The sequence below is a fragment of the Gymnoscopelus braueri genome (assembly GCF_963280865.1).
Source record: "Gymnoscopelus braueri genome assembly, chromosome: 23".
Lineage (NCBI taxonomy): Eukaryota > Metazoa > Chordata > Actinopteri > Myctophiformes > Myctophidae > Gymnoscopelus > Gymnoscopelus braueri.
The window spans coordinates 22,726,994-22,740,546 of NC_137625.1; the positions used below are offsets into that span (position 1 = coordinate 22,726,994).

The following is a 13,553-nucleotide window of genomic DNA, read 5'->3' on the forward strand; positions in this document are numbered from 1 at the left end:
ATAACCCCTACAACCTTGGAACAGATGCAGAGTGCTTTGAATTGTGGGACGGGCAACGCAACAAGACATGGGATATTTAGTCTTAATTCGTGTCATTTTTTAAAAAGATCTAAAAGGTCACTGTGTACACTGTGTTAACCCATTAAGACCTGAAGCCGATTAAGACCATTAAGACCCCCCAGAAGCAAAGATTTGAGTTATAAATGTTTGCTTTAAAACAATATATTCAAAGATTTGCACACATTTTCAAGATTTTTCAAAAATAGCAGATCTACGAGCTCGTAGCGCGGCACCGAGTGCCGCTTGTAGATCTGCTATTTTTGAATAGCCAAAATGTAAAATAATGCTTTTTAGCTCAAATCAAAAAGTGACACTGATGCGTTGCAGGTCTTAATGGTTTTATTTAACTCAGACTGTACAGAATCCACAGTTATTTAAAATGGGTTTCTATGTCTGAGGTCACTGGATACATTCGCTAAAAACAGATATAGACCGAATCATCATGACATCACCACAACCAAAAATGTACGCAAGTAGCATCGCATTGTAGCAGTATTATTTTGTCACCTTGCTAAACTAATGGCCATTTTTTGGAGGAAAATGTTATTTTTGCCTAAAGTCAGCTCCTCATGACACTGGCCACCTCTGGTAAAATCGCCTGTCTCCTAATTGAAAAGGATCATGCTGTTCCCTCCCCTTTTAGTATAATGGCCTATCTCCCCAGTGTGACTTGGGCCAAAATAGGCAATTGTTTTGGCCTAAGTCACATGTTTTTGTGACTTAGGCCAAAAAGATGGCCAAAGTCTCGAGAAAATCACCAAATCATTTGGCCTAAGTCAGGTTTAATCCTATTTAAATCTATTTGAATCTCTTATGTTACATAACTGACAGACAGTGTCATTTTTATGTTAATAGTCATAATTTGTTATAAATGTTTTGGGTGAAATGATTAAGAAATATCATATAGTTTTGTTTTGGATCCGTTTTTTATTTTATCTGAAAAACTTTTAAAAAAATTACTTAGGCCATTAGTTTAGCAAGGTGATGATTTATTAACCTTATTTCTGGAAGAAAGGGTCACTCGTGACATTTTTATTGACTATTAGAAATATATGATTTTGTTTTTAGATATCCCCAGGTTGACAAACTAGACATAGATAATGGTCTGGAGACTTTATTTTATAGTCTAGTGTGTAAACCATAGACATTCCCCCCAGAACAGTACGGTGAATATTGTAACCGAGACGTTGATGCAGTGATACTGGTACATGCGGTCCAGGTCTGTGCTTAGAGAGTATTTTACAATGGGATAGAGTATTTTACAATGGGATAGAGTATTTTACAATGGGATAGAGAGTATTTTACAATGGGATTCAGCCAATCAGAATCAAGCAACAGAGCGATCCGTTTTATGAATTGTATTGACATACATTGTATCGACATAGATATTGGTTCAAATAACGTTTTATTAATTAAATAAGTCCCGGATCGCAGCTTTGATATACCTGAATGTTCCCATTGTGTTCTAAGTGGATGAAGTGCATTTTATACTTATAATGTTCTGCCCTTTTCTCCACAAGGTCCTTTTTCAGGCCCAGTAGTTTGCCAAAAGATGAGATGGCCGTGTGAATTATTTATGAGCACCTGTACGAGCAGAGAAAACTTATGTTCGCTATGACTCAGCCAGCCAGCGGTGGGATTTCAGATAGAGCGCGGCGGCTCTCTCGCTGCAAGTGGCCCTGACACCCTGACCTAGTCTCCATCTCCTCCCACCCACCCACCCTATACAACACAGGAGATGGAGAGAGTCCTGGAATAGAACGCAGAGGTCATGTTTGTTTATTGGGGGTTTTAGACTTTAGTTTGAAACATACAGGTCACACAGTGGTGTAAAGTAACTAAGTACATTTACTCAAGTACTGTACTTAAGTACAATTTTGAGATATTTTCACTTTACTGGAGTATTTCCAATTTGCAGTACTTTTACTTCTACTCCACTACATCTCATCATCATCATCTTTAGTTACTAGTTACTTTGTAGATTTTGGATTATTATTACAAATTACATTAACCACTTCAGCCCTACATACATTTCGGCCATTTGAAAATAGCCGATCTACAAGCTCACAATGCGTCGTGATGCAACACATTGTGAGCTTGTAGATCTAATATTTTCAAGAGATGTTTATACATTTGGAAATGAGACATTCTACATAATGAGTACTTTCTACTTTGGTACTTTAAGTACATTTTGATACCAATACTTTTGTACTTTTACTCAAGTCAATTTTGAATTCCGGACTTGTAACAGAGTACTTCTGCATTGCAGTATTGATACTTTTACTTAAGTAAAATATCAGAGTACTTTTTCCACCACTGTCTGCAGTAGGTTACAGGAGCATGCAGAGACTACAGGTTGGAAAAACAAAACAGCCCCGTAATGGTTGGACACATAATTTATTCATATATTTATATATATATATGCCGTAAGAGTCAAGCTCCCCCTCATTTGGCCTCGTGTCGCTTATCATAACATAATCTGAATCGGTGGATGCGTCTTACATTTCCACCAGTCCAGTACATGCATGGGAGGCCCCAGTGGGAATGGAGCGTCTGACCCATAAAGGTATAATATAACTAGAGGGCGGATTGCCCCGCCCCCAGCTATACATTTCAATGAAATTGCTCAGAGGCGTTTTGAAGCACCCGGAAAATCTGACGGCAGTGGTGGAAAGTAACTAAGTAAATTTACTTAAGTACCGTACTTAAGTACAATTTCGAATTATTTGTACTTTACTTGAGTATTTCCAATTTCCAATACTTTTACTTCTACTCCACTACATCTCAGAGGCAAATATTGTACTTTTACTCCACTACATTTACTTGAAAACTTTAGTTACTAGTTACTTTTCAGATATAAACTATGATATAATGAAACATACATTAACCACTTTAGACCTATTTTATACCTAGGCTATTTGAAAATAGCCGATCTACAAGCTCACAATGCGTCGCATCGCGACGCATTGTGAGCTTGTAGATCTGCTATTTTCAAATATTTAGTACTTTTACTTTTGGTACTTTAAGTACATTTTGATGTCAATACTTTTGTACTTTTATTCAAGTACATTTTGAATTCTGGACTTTTACTTGTAACAAAGTATTTTTATATTGCAGTATTGGTACTTTTACTTAAGTAAAGAATTTGAGTACTTTTTCCACCACTGTCTGCCGGAAGTAGAAATATTGGGTCGATATTGAGTCGTTTTGAGCGGCCACAGAGTTATGAGCAGGCACACTAGTGTCCTTTTTGCGTCCTACGTCACAAACTACCCTCCATGAACGAGCCCGCGTGTCGAGCCATGAACGCGAGATATTTATTAAATACACTGTAGATGCATACGCGTGTCACTGCTAACTCTGCAAATGGTACCATTTGTACACTATTGGAGTTACAGGCCCACAAGGGTCCATTTGGTTCCTATACTGTACAACTGTCGATCAAATCATTTAGCTGCGGACCCCCTGGAACCCCCACAAGCATAAGTGATAACAATAGAATAAAGGAAACGTAAAAAGATTTAAAGAAAGAGTGCAAAAAGAGCAAAAAGAGAATGAAAAGAGCATCATCAAATCAAGTCAAATGTACATGTGCATAAAAATAAAGAAAAAACTTGGTATCTTGTATACACCACCAGCATTTTTCTTCAGTAGCTGTCACCTAACTTTGTGTAAACAACTTCACAGTATATTCTATATACAGCAGATAAGGTGCAGCAGGTGCAGTTCAGGCATAGTAGTGCAAAAAAGGGATGGATGGTTGGGCCCGGGAGAGGGGGGGGAGCAGCTTAGCGTTCCCCTTTGCCTTGGTTCGTTCTGGTTCTTGTCAGATCGTTCATGTACCTGATAGTACGTGGAAAGAAGCTTTTTTGCAGTCTATTGCTAGTAGCTTTGAGACTGCGTAGGCGTTTTCCATGCGGCAACATCTCGAACATGGGGCTAGTCATCTAGATGTGTGTGTGTGTGTGTGTGTGTGTGTGTGTGTGTGTGTGTGTGTGTGTGTGTGTGTGTGTGTGTGTGTGTGTGTGTGTGTGTGTGTGTGTGTGTGTGTGTGTGTGTGTGTGGCTAATCTCGCAAACCACTGGACCAATCAGCACCAAATGACTTGAGCACGCTGCCAGTTGGCCAAGGAAGTAGGGCAACACATATTTTACATTTTACTTTATATTATATTCAGGGGTCATCAATATGTCCGTACACGGACAGATGTGTCCGTGGCAAGACTTGGCCTGGTCCATGGCAAATTTTAGATTTTCTTTTTTAAGCACCATTATAATGTTCTTATTTTGATAAGACCCAATTACTGAGTGTCAGTCTCCAGGTTTCCACTCTGAGAGTGTACAAATGTAATTTGTACACTCTCAGAGTTACAGACCTGTAATGGTCAATTAGGGATAGCTCTTTCTTTATGTTTCTGTCTACTAGTCCATAGCAAAAACAGAATTTTGACAAAAATGTCCACTACAAGCCAGCAAGGCGATGACCCCTGATTATATTTGTTTACGTTTTATATAACTTTACTTTGTATTGGATCTGTAGAGGTCGGATTGGTTTCAAACTTTGCCCAAAATGTGGTGATTACTGACTTCATAATACTGACATCATAGTACTGCATCATAGACTGGCCACATGATGTCAGAGAATCCACAGGGAAGCCACGCCATTATACACCGTAGATCCTGTCTTGTTTGTCGTTCTCCGAGGGGGGCATGTTTGCTTTTCCCTCTGCTGTTTAATACACAAACATCTCCCAGGATCAAATAAGCTCTGATTCTTCTTTTCTATCTGGGGAGGCCAACCGTAAGAGAGAGATAATGTGCAGGGAGGGGGAGGGGCTAGCGGGGTCGGGGGGGGAGATGAAGAGAGAACTGCAGATTTGTTTTTATGTCTGGATATGATGGGATGAATAATGCAACAAAGGACCTACCCTACCCTGCTACCCCCAGGATCACGTTATGAAACTGTTGCTGTGGAAAGGAATTTCCCCTCGGGGACAATAAAGTCTAAAGTCTAAAGTTTTTGGGTCATGGGGTTTGGGCTTGCAGAGATGTGGGGCAAGGAGATAAGACAGCAAGGCAAGCCTTGATACACTAGACTAGAACATCATGAAATATTGAAAGGCCTTACGAGTGCAGCTCATACCCCCTCTCTGAGGAAATCATCTAATCTAATGTGATTATGGTGATTTGATGTGTCCCTATGGATCCCACTGGTGACTGGGAACGACTAACAGCTTCCCAAAAGTCCCCATGTCTTAGGGGTGTATTCTTTATTTTACTATCTTCATTAGATATTCTGCAGCGTTCTTTCCAAAACTTTTGACTTACCAGAATAAACAGCACTCCTTTTGTTGACTTTCCCCCTCGAACGGCCCAGTGTGTGACGGAGCTGTTGGAGACGCTCAGCACGGTCTCCGCCCTGCGCTGATGTTTTCATAGTTGATCACTGACCTTTTTGTTGAGGACAAACGTGCATTGGATTAAATCAGATGTTATAGCTCCTTGAATTACCTGTTTGGTTTAGAGCTGATGGAACCAATTTAGTCTCTCTCCTCACTTTTAGAAGTGCAATTATTTGTTAAGTCGGGGCCATTTATCACATCTCTCTTTTCACACACACACACACACACACACACGCACACACACACACACACACACCACAAAGCGGTCAGAGTCAAGCTAGAGCCATCCGCCTTTGATTGAACATAACAGACAGATCCCTTCCACTTAAAGAATTCTATTGGGGACACGCCCTACTGAAGGAGCTCTGTCAATATTGGTCAATGGTCAGGCAACATGGGGCTTTTACATACGTTCTTTTATTGGGGGCCTCTAAATAAAGCTGTGTTTCAGTATGATTGTGGGAGTGATGAGGGAGTATTAGGCCTGGCTGGGGAAATGAATTCTTGGGCTGGATACTGTGGGCTGAGGACAGGGCGTGTGGAATTTGGTGGGAGAGAATTCCCAATTCCCCTCCCCTTCATTCATTGAGAGGAAAACGTTCCTTGACATAGTTACTGATCTGAGAACTAGGGGGACTGGACCACGTCATGAGTGTGCGGCTGTGCGTGCGGGTGTCTGTGTGTGTTTCTGTGTCTGTCTATTAGTGTCACTGTTGTCTTGTGTGTTGGCATCACGCAGTGATGGAAAGGTACATTTACTTAAGTACTGTACATACTTTCCCAGAGTATTTCCAATTGTCTATACTTTTACTTCTACTCCACTACATCTCAGAGGAAAATATTGTTACTTTTACTCCACTACAATTATTTGAAAACTTTAGTTACTAGATACTTTGCAGATTTAAATATACATTATATAAAACATACATTAACCACTTTAGCCCTATTTTATACTTAGGCTATTTGAAAATAGCCGATCTACAAGCTCACAACACGTCGCATCGCGACGCGTTGTGAGCTTGTAGATTGGCTATTTTCAAACATTTAAGTACTTTTACTTTTGGTACTTTAAGTACATTTTGATACCAATACTTTTGTACTTTTACTCAAGTACATTTTTTATTCCGGACTTTTACTTATAACAGAGTACTTTTACATTGCAGTAATGAAGTAATGACTTTTACTTAAGTAAACCATTTGAGTACTTTTTCCACCACTGGGGGACGGTACCACTATGTGTGTGCGTGCAGGTGTCTGTGTGTGTTTCTGTGTCTGTCTATTAGTGTCACTGTTGTCTTGTGTGTTGGTGTCACGTGCAGACACATTGACTACGTTCCTCCATGCTGTAGGTTAATTCATGTTTGTTGAGAAACGGCATATTATTCCCCCCGAGGCCGTGTCATTAGAATTAACACCCAGCTGAGGTGTTGCTTTCCATTCACCTGTAGCCAAACTCGATATCCCATCTGTCACCAAGCCAAACATGGCCGCAGTAACGAGACCTAAATGGATTATTCCCATCCGGACGCCATTGTCTGCATGCTGCAGAGGAATACATATAAGGAATACATATCTTATGAGCACAACAAAATGCAATGTAATGGAAAACTGTGTGTGTCCGTGCAGCTTATTTTCAAGGTCATTCTTCGAATCGGCAGCTTTGTAGTAGGGAATGGATGCAGTATACTGCAACTGCAGCCTAATTGGTGTTTTTATTGTAGAGCAGCATTAGTAGTGCTAGGAAATATTATGCAGAGAGCTGGCAGGAGACGATAACAAACATCAAATTCTGTAAGACCTTTTTTTTTAAATCCATACTCAAGCTTGTGTTTTGGATAAGTTTTGTACAATAGAATCAAGTTGAAGCATTGCCTTGGGCTGAAAGAAAACTTTGTTTGAAAGAAAGTGCCATACTTTACTGGGCTTTCCAGTGGAAGCAGAATACCCAGTGTCCCACCAGTAACGAGGCTCAATCCAAGTTAACATGCTCATTTTTTTGTTTGCACAATATCTGCCAGTGCTTTATTACAAAGTACTGTGCTTGTTTATTACATCCAACCGTCTCGAGGCTTTTGCACCGCTAGCTGTAGCGTAGCAGTGAATGCTGAAAGATTCCTCTCTTTGCTAACCAACTCTTATCATGAATATCTATCTATTATGATGCAGGCATTGTTCCTTTTTTTCCATCTACACCAGGGGTGGGCAACTATATTAGTAGTGCCATTATATTAGTAGTAAAAGTAGCAAAAATAGCCGATCTACAAGCTCAAAACTGCGACGCGTTTTGAGCTTGTAGAACTGCTATTTTTGCAATTTTTCAATTGGAATCCTGAAAAATAAATGTTGTATTTATTTTCAAATGCATTTAGTTATACTTATGTTATGTTGAACTTAAATACAAATACATTGGACATTAAAAAGACAATAGAATTTTAATACTAGTCATTAAGCTACTAATATAGACATGTCTGCATGTTTGGAATTGTAACAGCTGAAATCAATACTATATCAGTGTTCTGATATTAACCCATGCGGGCCGCATTAAGTGAAGGTGGGGGCCGCATGTGGCCCCCGGGCCGCCAGTTGCCCATGTATGCTCTACACCTTCACCGGAATTAGCCAATCTACTATTTTCACGGAATGTTCGCCGCGCTATGAGCTTGAAGATCTGCTATTTTTGAATAACCAGTGTCCAGTGGTTACACAAATGCGTTCCCCGGTTTTAATGGGTTAGTATTCTTACTAAAAACCCTTTGATCTTTTCTGCCTTTTTCCCAGGTGCCCTGAGCTTGCCAGACAGTCTGAATCTGCTCCGGGACCCGCAGTGTCCAGGGAGGGGCGGCGGCGAGGGTCACCACGGCTACACGCAGGCCGAGCTCCGCACGCTGGAGCAGTCCTTACTGGCCACGCGGGTGGGCAGCATCGCCGAGCTGAGTAAGATTCACCAAACAACTGTTCATATAATCAGGGTTCACATTTTTATAAAAATGTTTTACCAGCTTGCTCGAAGACAGATGGACAGAGCACTACTCAACACCTATACGACATGTTTTCGACATCTTTTTCATCATTGGCCGTCCTTCAAGCCAATGGGTGAGACTTCCCATACTCAGAACGACGGTCTCGTCCTCCCATGCGATGGTATCATAACCCTAGCAGTGCTGCCAGATTCTGCGAGAGAGATAAGCAACCAGGTCTATGAAAACAAGCCGCGCATACACGGAACACACACGCAAAACAAAGCGTGCAGCAAGCTGGTATACATGACTGTGTCATGTCTGTTTTGTTGAAAATCTTGGGCAAATTTTGGCAAATGTTCCATAATTAAGGATGCCAGGGTTAACGGGGATAACATACATGTTTAGTTGAATTCTTGAATTGTAATATTATCATAGTCCCCCCCCCCTTTGAGTGTGTGTGTGGGGGGGAGGGGGGGGGTACTCAGTTGAAATAACCCCTCTGTACAGTGGCTCACAATGTTTTCTATGTAAAAGCACCATACAGAGAGCTTAAAGACAATGAAGGTGGTAACAGTTAACCTACAGTGGCACGCACACACTACAGCTGATCCATTGTAGAACCTCTTCTCCACAGCTTCTCTCTCCAAAGAGACCCATGTTACTGTGAAAAGAGGTCCACCCCCGCTACCCCTGGGCTGTCATGGAGGTCTATAGCCAAATCCAACCCACTGCTATTCTGCTGCATTACACCCACCCTTCTCTCTCTCTCTCTCTCTCTCTCTCTCTCTCTCTCTCTCTCTCTCTCTCTCTCTCTCTCTCTCTCTCTCTCTCTCTCTCTCTCTTGCACACGCACGTCACACACACACACACACGCCTGACCCATTACATTCAGGAACTCTTCTATTACAGCTGTTCTAACACCTGTTTATAAGCCCTTCGTGGCGGTGCTTAAATCCAAGGTCACTGCCTCAAAGGCTTTTAACCTCATCTTGAAAGGAATGGGTCCACTGTTATCTCTGAACCCTCTGTCCTCTCCACGTTCACATATTAGATCACATTGTGCCTCCCAGACATATGCTCCATGTGTCACACGTGTGTGTGCGTGCGTGCGTGTGTGTGTGTGTGTGTGTGTGTGCGTGTGTGTGGGCAGTGGTGGAAGAAGTATTCGCAATTTTTACTTGAGTAAAAGTATCAATACCACATTGTAGAAATACTCTGTTGCAAGTAAAAGTCTGGTATTCAGAATTTAAGTACAAAAGTATTCGCAATTTGGCATAAAAATATACTATAAGTACCAAAAGTAAAATGCTCATTATATAAGAAAAAGAGGTTGTGCATCAACAATGGGTTTTCTCAGTGGAGTGCTAGACCCAAAGTCCAGTATACACATCATCCAGTATTTTTTTCCAAAATGTCAATTAAATGGAAGACAAAGGTACTCACATTTCCACTTTTTTTTATTGGTTCACCAATAAAATGAACGCTTACGCGTTTCGGCTATGAGCCTTCCTCAGAGCATTATGCAGTATTTTGTATTTATAAAAATCTTTTGAAAATAGCAGATCTACAAGCTCACAACGCATTGCGTCGACTATTTTTTAAGTAGCCAAAATATGTATAGAGCTTAAGTGGTTAATGTATGTTTAGTAATAAAAATCTAAATCTAAAAAGTAACTTGCAACTAAAGTTTATTTTTTTCTTCAAATTGTAGTGGAGTAAAAGTACAATATTTTCCTAAGAGATGTAGTAGAGTAGAAGTAAAAGTATGGAAAATTGGAAATACTCCACTAAAGTGAAAAATACCTCAAAATTGTACTTAAGTACAGTACTTTACAGTAAATGTACTTAATTACTTTACACCATTTTGTGTGGGTGAGTGCATGCGTGCGTGCATGTATGCGCACGCCACGTGTGGACTGGAGTGGACAGGCGTAAGGACATGATCCATTACTGATGAACGGACTGCAGTCAACTGAGTGCTGCTGGGTAATTTTATAATACAAGTTGGCTAAGTGGCCATTCAAATAGTATGAATGCAATACAAAGTATTTTCTTTGTTTACCCAGAACAGATATCTGTGCTCGAGTCAATGGGTAAATGGAAATCTTCCCTTTCTAAGCAGAAAATGTTCTTTTCTTTGAGATACATGAATTTGTATTTTTGTTGAGATATTCTACTGTTTGAGAGTGTAAGTTTGTGTTGGCACTGTTAGATGACGGCACCCGCTTCATCGCCGGGTAGGAATACTATCGCACTGAGATTTCTCAGTGCGATAGTACTGCCTTCTATTTGTATTTATTTTTTATCAGTAAGCATTGGTGCACAACATATATTTGTTGAGGAGTGCACGTCGGTGAACAACCTCACTTTCAGGTATGGGTATAGGAGAACCCATGAGTTAATGAGCACACTTCTGAAAACACTCCCCTGAGGAGTAGGAATTCACAGGAATTCACAGCCACAAGAAAGATAAACAGAAAAGCGACCGAAATGTGCTTCCACATATGGGTCTAAAAACGTAAACGTTTATGGGCTATCCCGACAGCGGCTGGCTGCCAGTGGTGGAAAGTAACTAAGCACATTTACTTAAGTACTGTACTTAAGTACAATTTTGAGGTATTTGTACTTTACTTGAGTATTTCCAATTTCCAATACTTTTACTTCTACTCCACTACATCTCAGTGGCAAATATTGTACTTTTACTCCACTACAATTATTTGAAAACTTTAGTTACTAGTTACTTTTCAGATATAAATGATTACATTATAAAACCTACATTAACCACTATTTTATACCTAGGCTGTTTGATTTTCAAATATCTTAGTAATTTTACTTTTGGTACTTTAAGTACATTTTGATACCAATACATTTGTACTTTTACTCAAGTAAATTTTGAATTCCGGACTTTTACTTGTAACAGAGTACTTCTGCATTGCAGTATTGATACTTTTACTTAAGTAAAACATTTGAGTACTTTTTCCACCACTGCTGGCTGCAAACATTCTTCAAGGCAGAAAAACCCAACCCCATCGGGCACACCGCTCACAGGCAGGCAAAAACAACAACACCTGGCTGACGTTTGATTCCTGATTAACTTGCTGGGCGCTTGTTGTCTCCCAGCAGCGTGTGGCTCCGGCTGGGCTTTCTAACCTCCAGGGTCAGCCGGGGAAAGGAAGAAAGACATGTGGTGCAACGAATGTACTTAAAAATAGAGCGCTGTCACTAGACTGAGCGTCTCAGTCGCTCACTGGGCCCTGTGTATTATTCAGTGGCATTCTTTTCCTCTGCAAGTTAAATTCCTTTGGCAGACTATTAAGCACTGCAAAGACAGGCCTATTATTGAGCACAAGGTGATTGTGTTAATTGCAGAGACCTGTAGGAAAGGCAAGGACTCGCTGATAGATGAACAGCATGTAGAAGCAGAATGTGGCTCCATGCAAATCTACCGAAATCCCTCGTTGATATATCAGCATATTTAACTGTGTCACGTGTGCAAGTCATTATAAGCAATTACCTTGAAATTCAACAACAGATAACCTGGAAGTAAACTGGCTATGCAATGCATTGTCAGCTTGGGCAATTTCACGGCCGACTTAACTGGCGATTCCTGTGTAATAAAAGAGGCTGTCAAAGAATAACAACCACTAACACTATAATTTCATTCTCCTGAGGTCGATTAGCAAACCTAATCATGTCTGCCATTTATTCCGTCTCCTCCAATCGCATTCTGCAATGTCATGTTGTAGGATGGTGCTTGAGGGAGTTGCAGTTTTACACACTATCAAGGATAGGATAACTTGTGGATCTATTCCCCTGTGTTTGTTCATTTCCACATGGTGTGTGGTAATGTCTGTTAGATCAGTGGTTCCCAAACCTTTTAGCCCCATATCCCAAAAAAGAGAAATTAGATTGTTTGCCCGGGACCCAAACTAGTGAAAATAGCAGATGCACAAGCTCGTAGATCTGCTATTTTCACTTCTTCTTAAACGTCTTTTTTAATGTATTTGTTAGGCCTGACCTTGATTATTCGAATAATCGACTAATCAGTCGAGGGAAGTCTGAGTCGACTACCAATCGAATTTTGAAAAAAAATAATTCTACTGAGAGATTGGGCTAATTTGTTATATTAATTAACTAATAGTTTGCCAAAAATAGGATATACATCATGATTTATTTGGAGAAACCAAGCAAGTATATGTTAAATCAGACATTAAGCACCCCTACAGCCCAAATGGAATGCATGATTCGACAGGCCTAGTATTTATAGAATTTATTTTATTTTATGAAAAACCTTTGAAAAATGCTGGAATAGTTTTAAATTGATTTTATTATTTTATTTTATGTAGGAAACAAATGTAGGAAACGTAGGGAAAGCGGGACTCGCAAACCCATAGAAATTGGTCCACTTGGACCCAAACATGGGTCCCGACCCACCGTTTGGGAAACAAAGTGTGTTAGATCCACAATATACATGCTGGGATGTAAAAGAACTGAAACGTATACGTGACATATTGTGACCAGGTGTGGCAGGCAGGCTGCCGCCGAGTGGATGTTCATCTGTCAGCAACGCCACTGTTCCGCGGGCCGTAGTGGACATGGAGCGGTCTCTGGGCAAATAAACGGTGTAATGTAATACAGTGTATAGGCATTTAACCCATTCAAGCCGGGGGACGCATCTGTGTCATTTTAAGATTTCTAGCTATAACCATGATGGTATACTTTGGCTATTCAAAAATAGCAGATCTACAAGCTCGTAGCGCGGCACTGAGTGCCGCGCTACTTGCTTGTAGATCTGCTATTTTTGAAAAATCTTGAAAATGTGTGAGAATCTTTGAATATATATATTTTTTAAGCGAACATTTGTAACTCAAATCTTTGCTTCTGGGGGGTCCCTGGAACAAAACATTTTCAGATGGGGGTCGGCGTGGCGGCCAAATACATGTAATTCTGGAGGTCCTTGACATGGAAAAAGTTTGAGAACCACTGATATATAGCAACATGGGTTTTTCAGAAAACCGTTAGGATTTAGAAGACATTTTTGTAGAATCGGAACCTCGGGCCTTAATGGGTTAAAAAATGGGGCCCCTCCGTTCCAAACGGCAGGGTGTGCCCCTGAAGCAGAGGATGGTGAA

The 13,553-nt window shown here is 40.5% G+C and overlaps 1 protein-coding gene across 1 annotated transcript in view; it reads left to right on the forward strand.

Moving 5' to 3' along the window:
- Positions 1-13,553, forward strand: part of btbd11a (BTB (POZ) domain containing 11a) — a 193,260-nt gene that overhangs the window by 126,670 nt on the left and 53,037 nt on the right. The window contains exon 3 of the mRNA XM_080420924.1: positions 8,240-8,395. Coding sequence (XP_080277050.1) covers positions 8,240-8,395 — 156 coding nt within the window. The remainder of the gene's footprint in view (positions 1-8,239; positions 8,396-13,553) is intronic.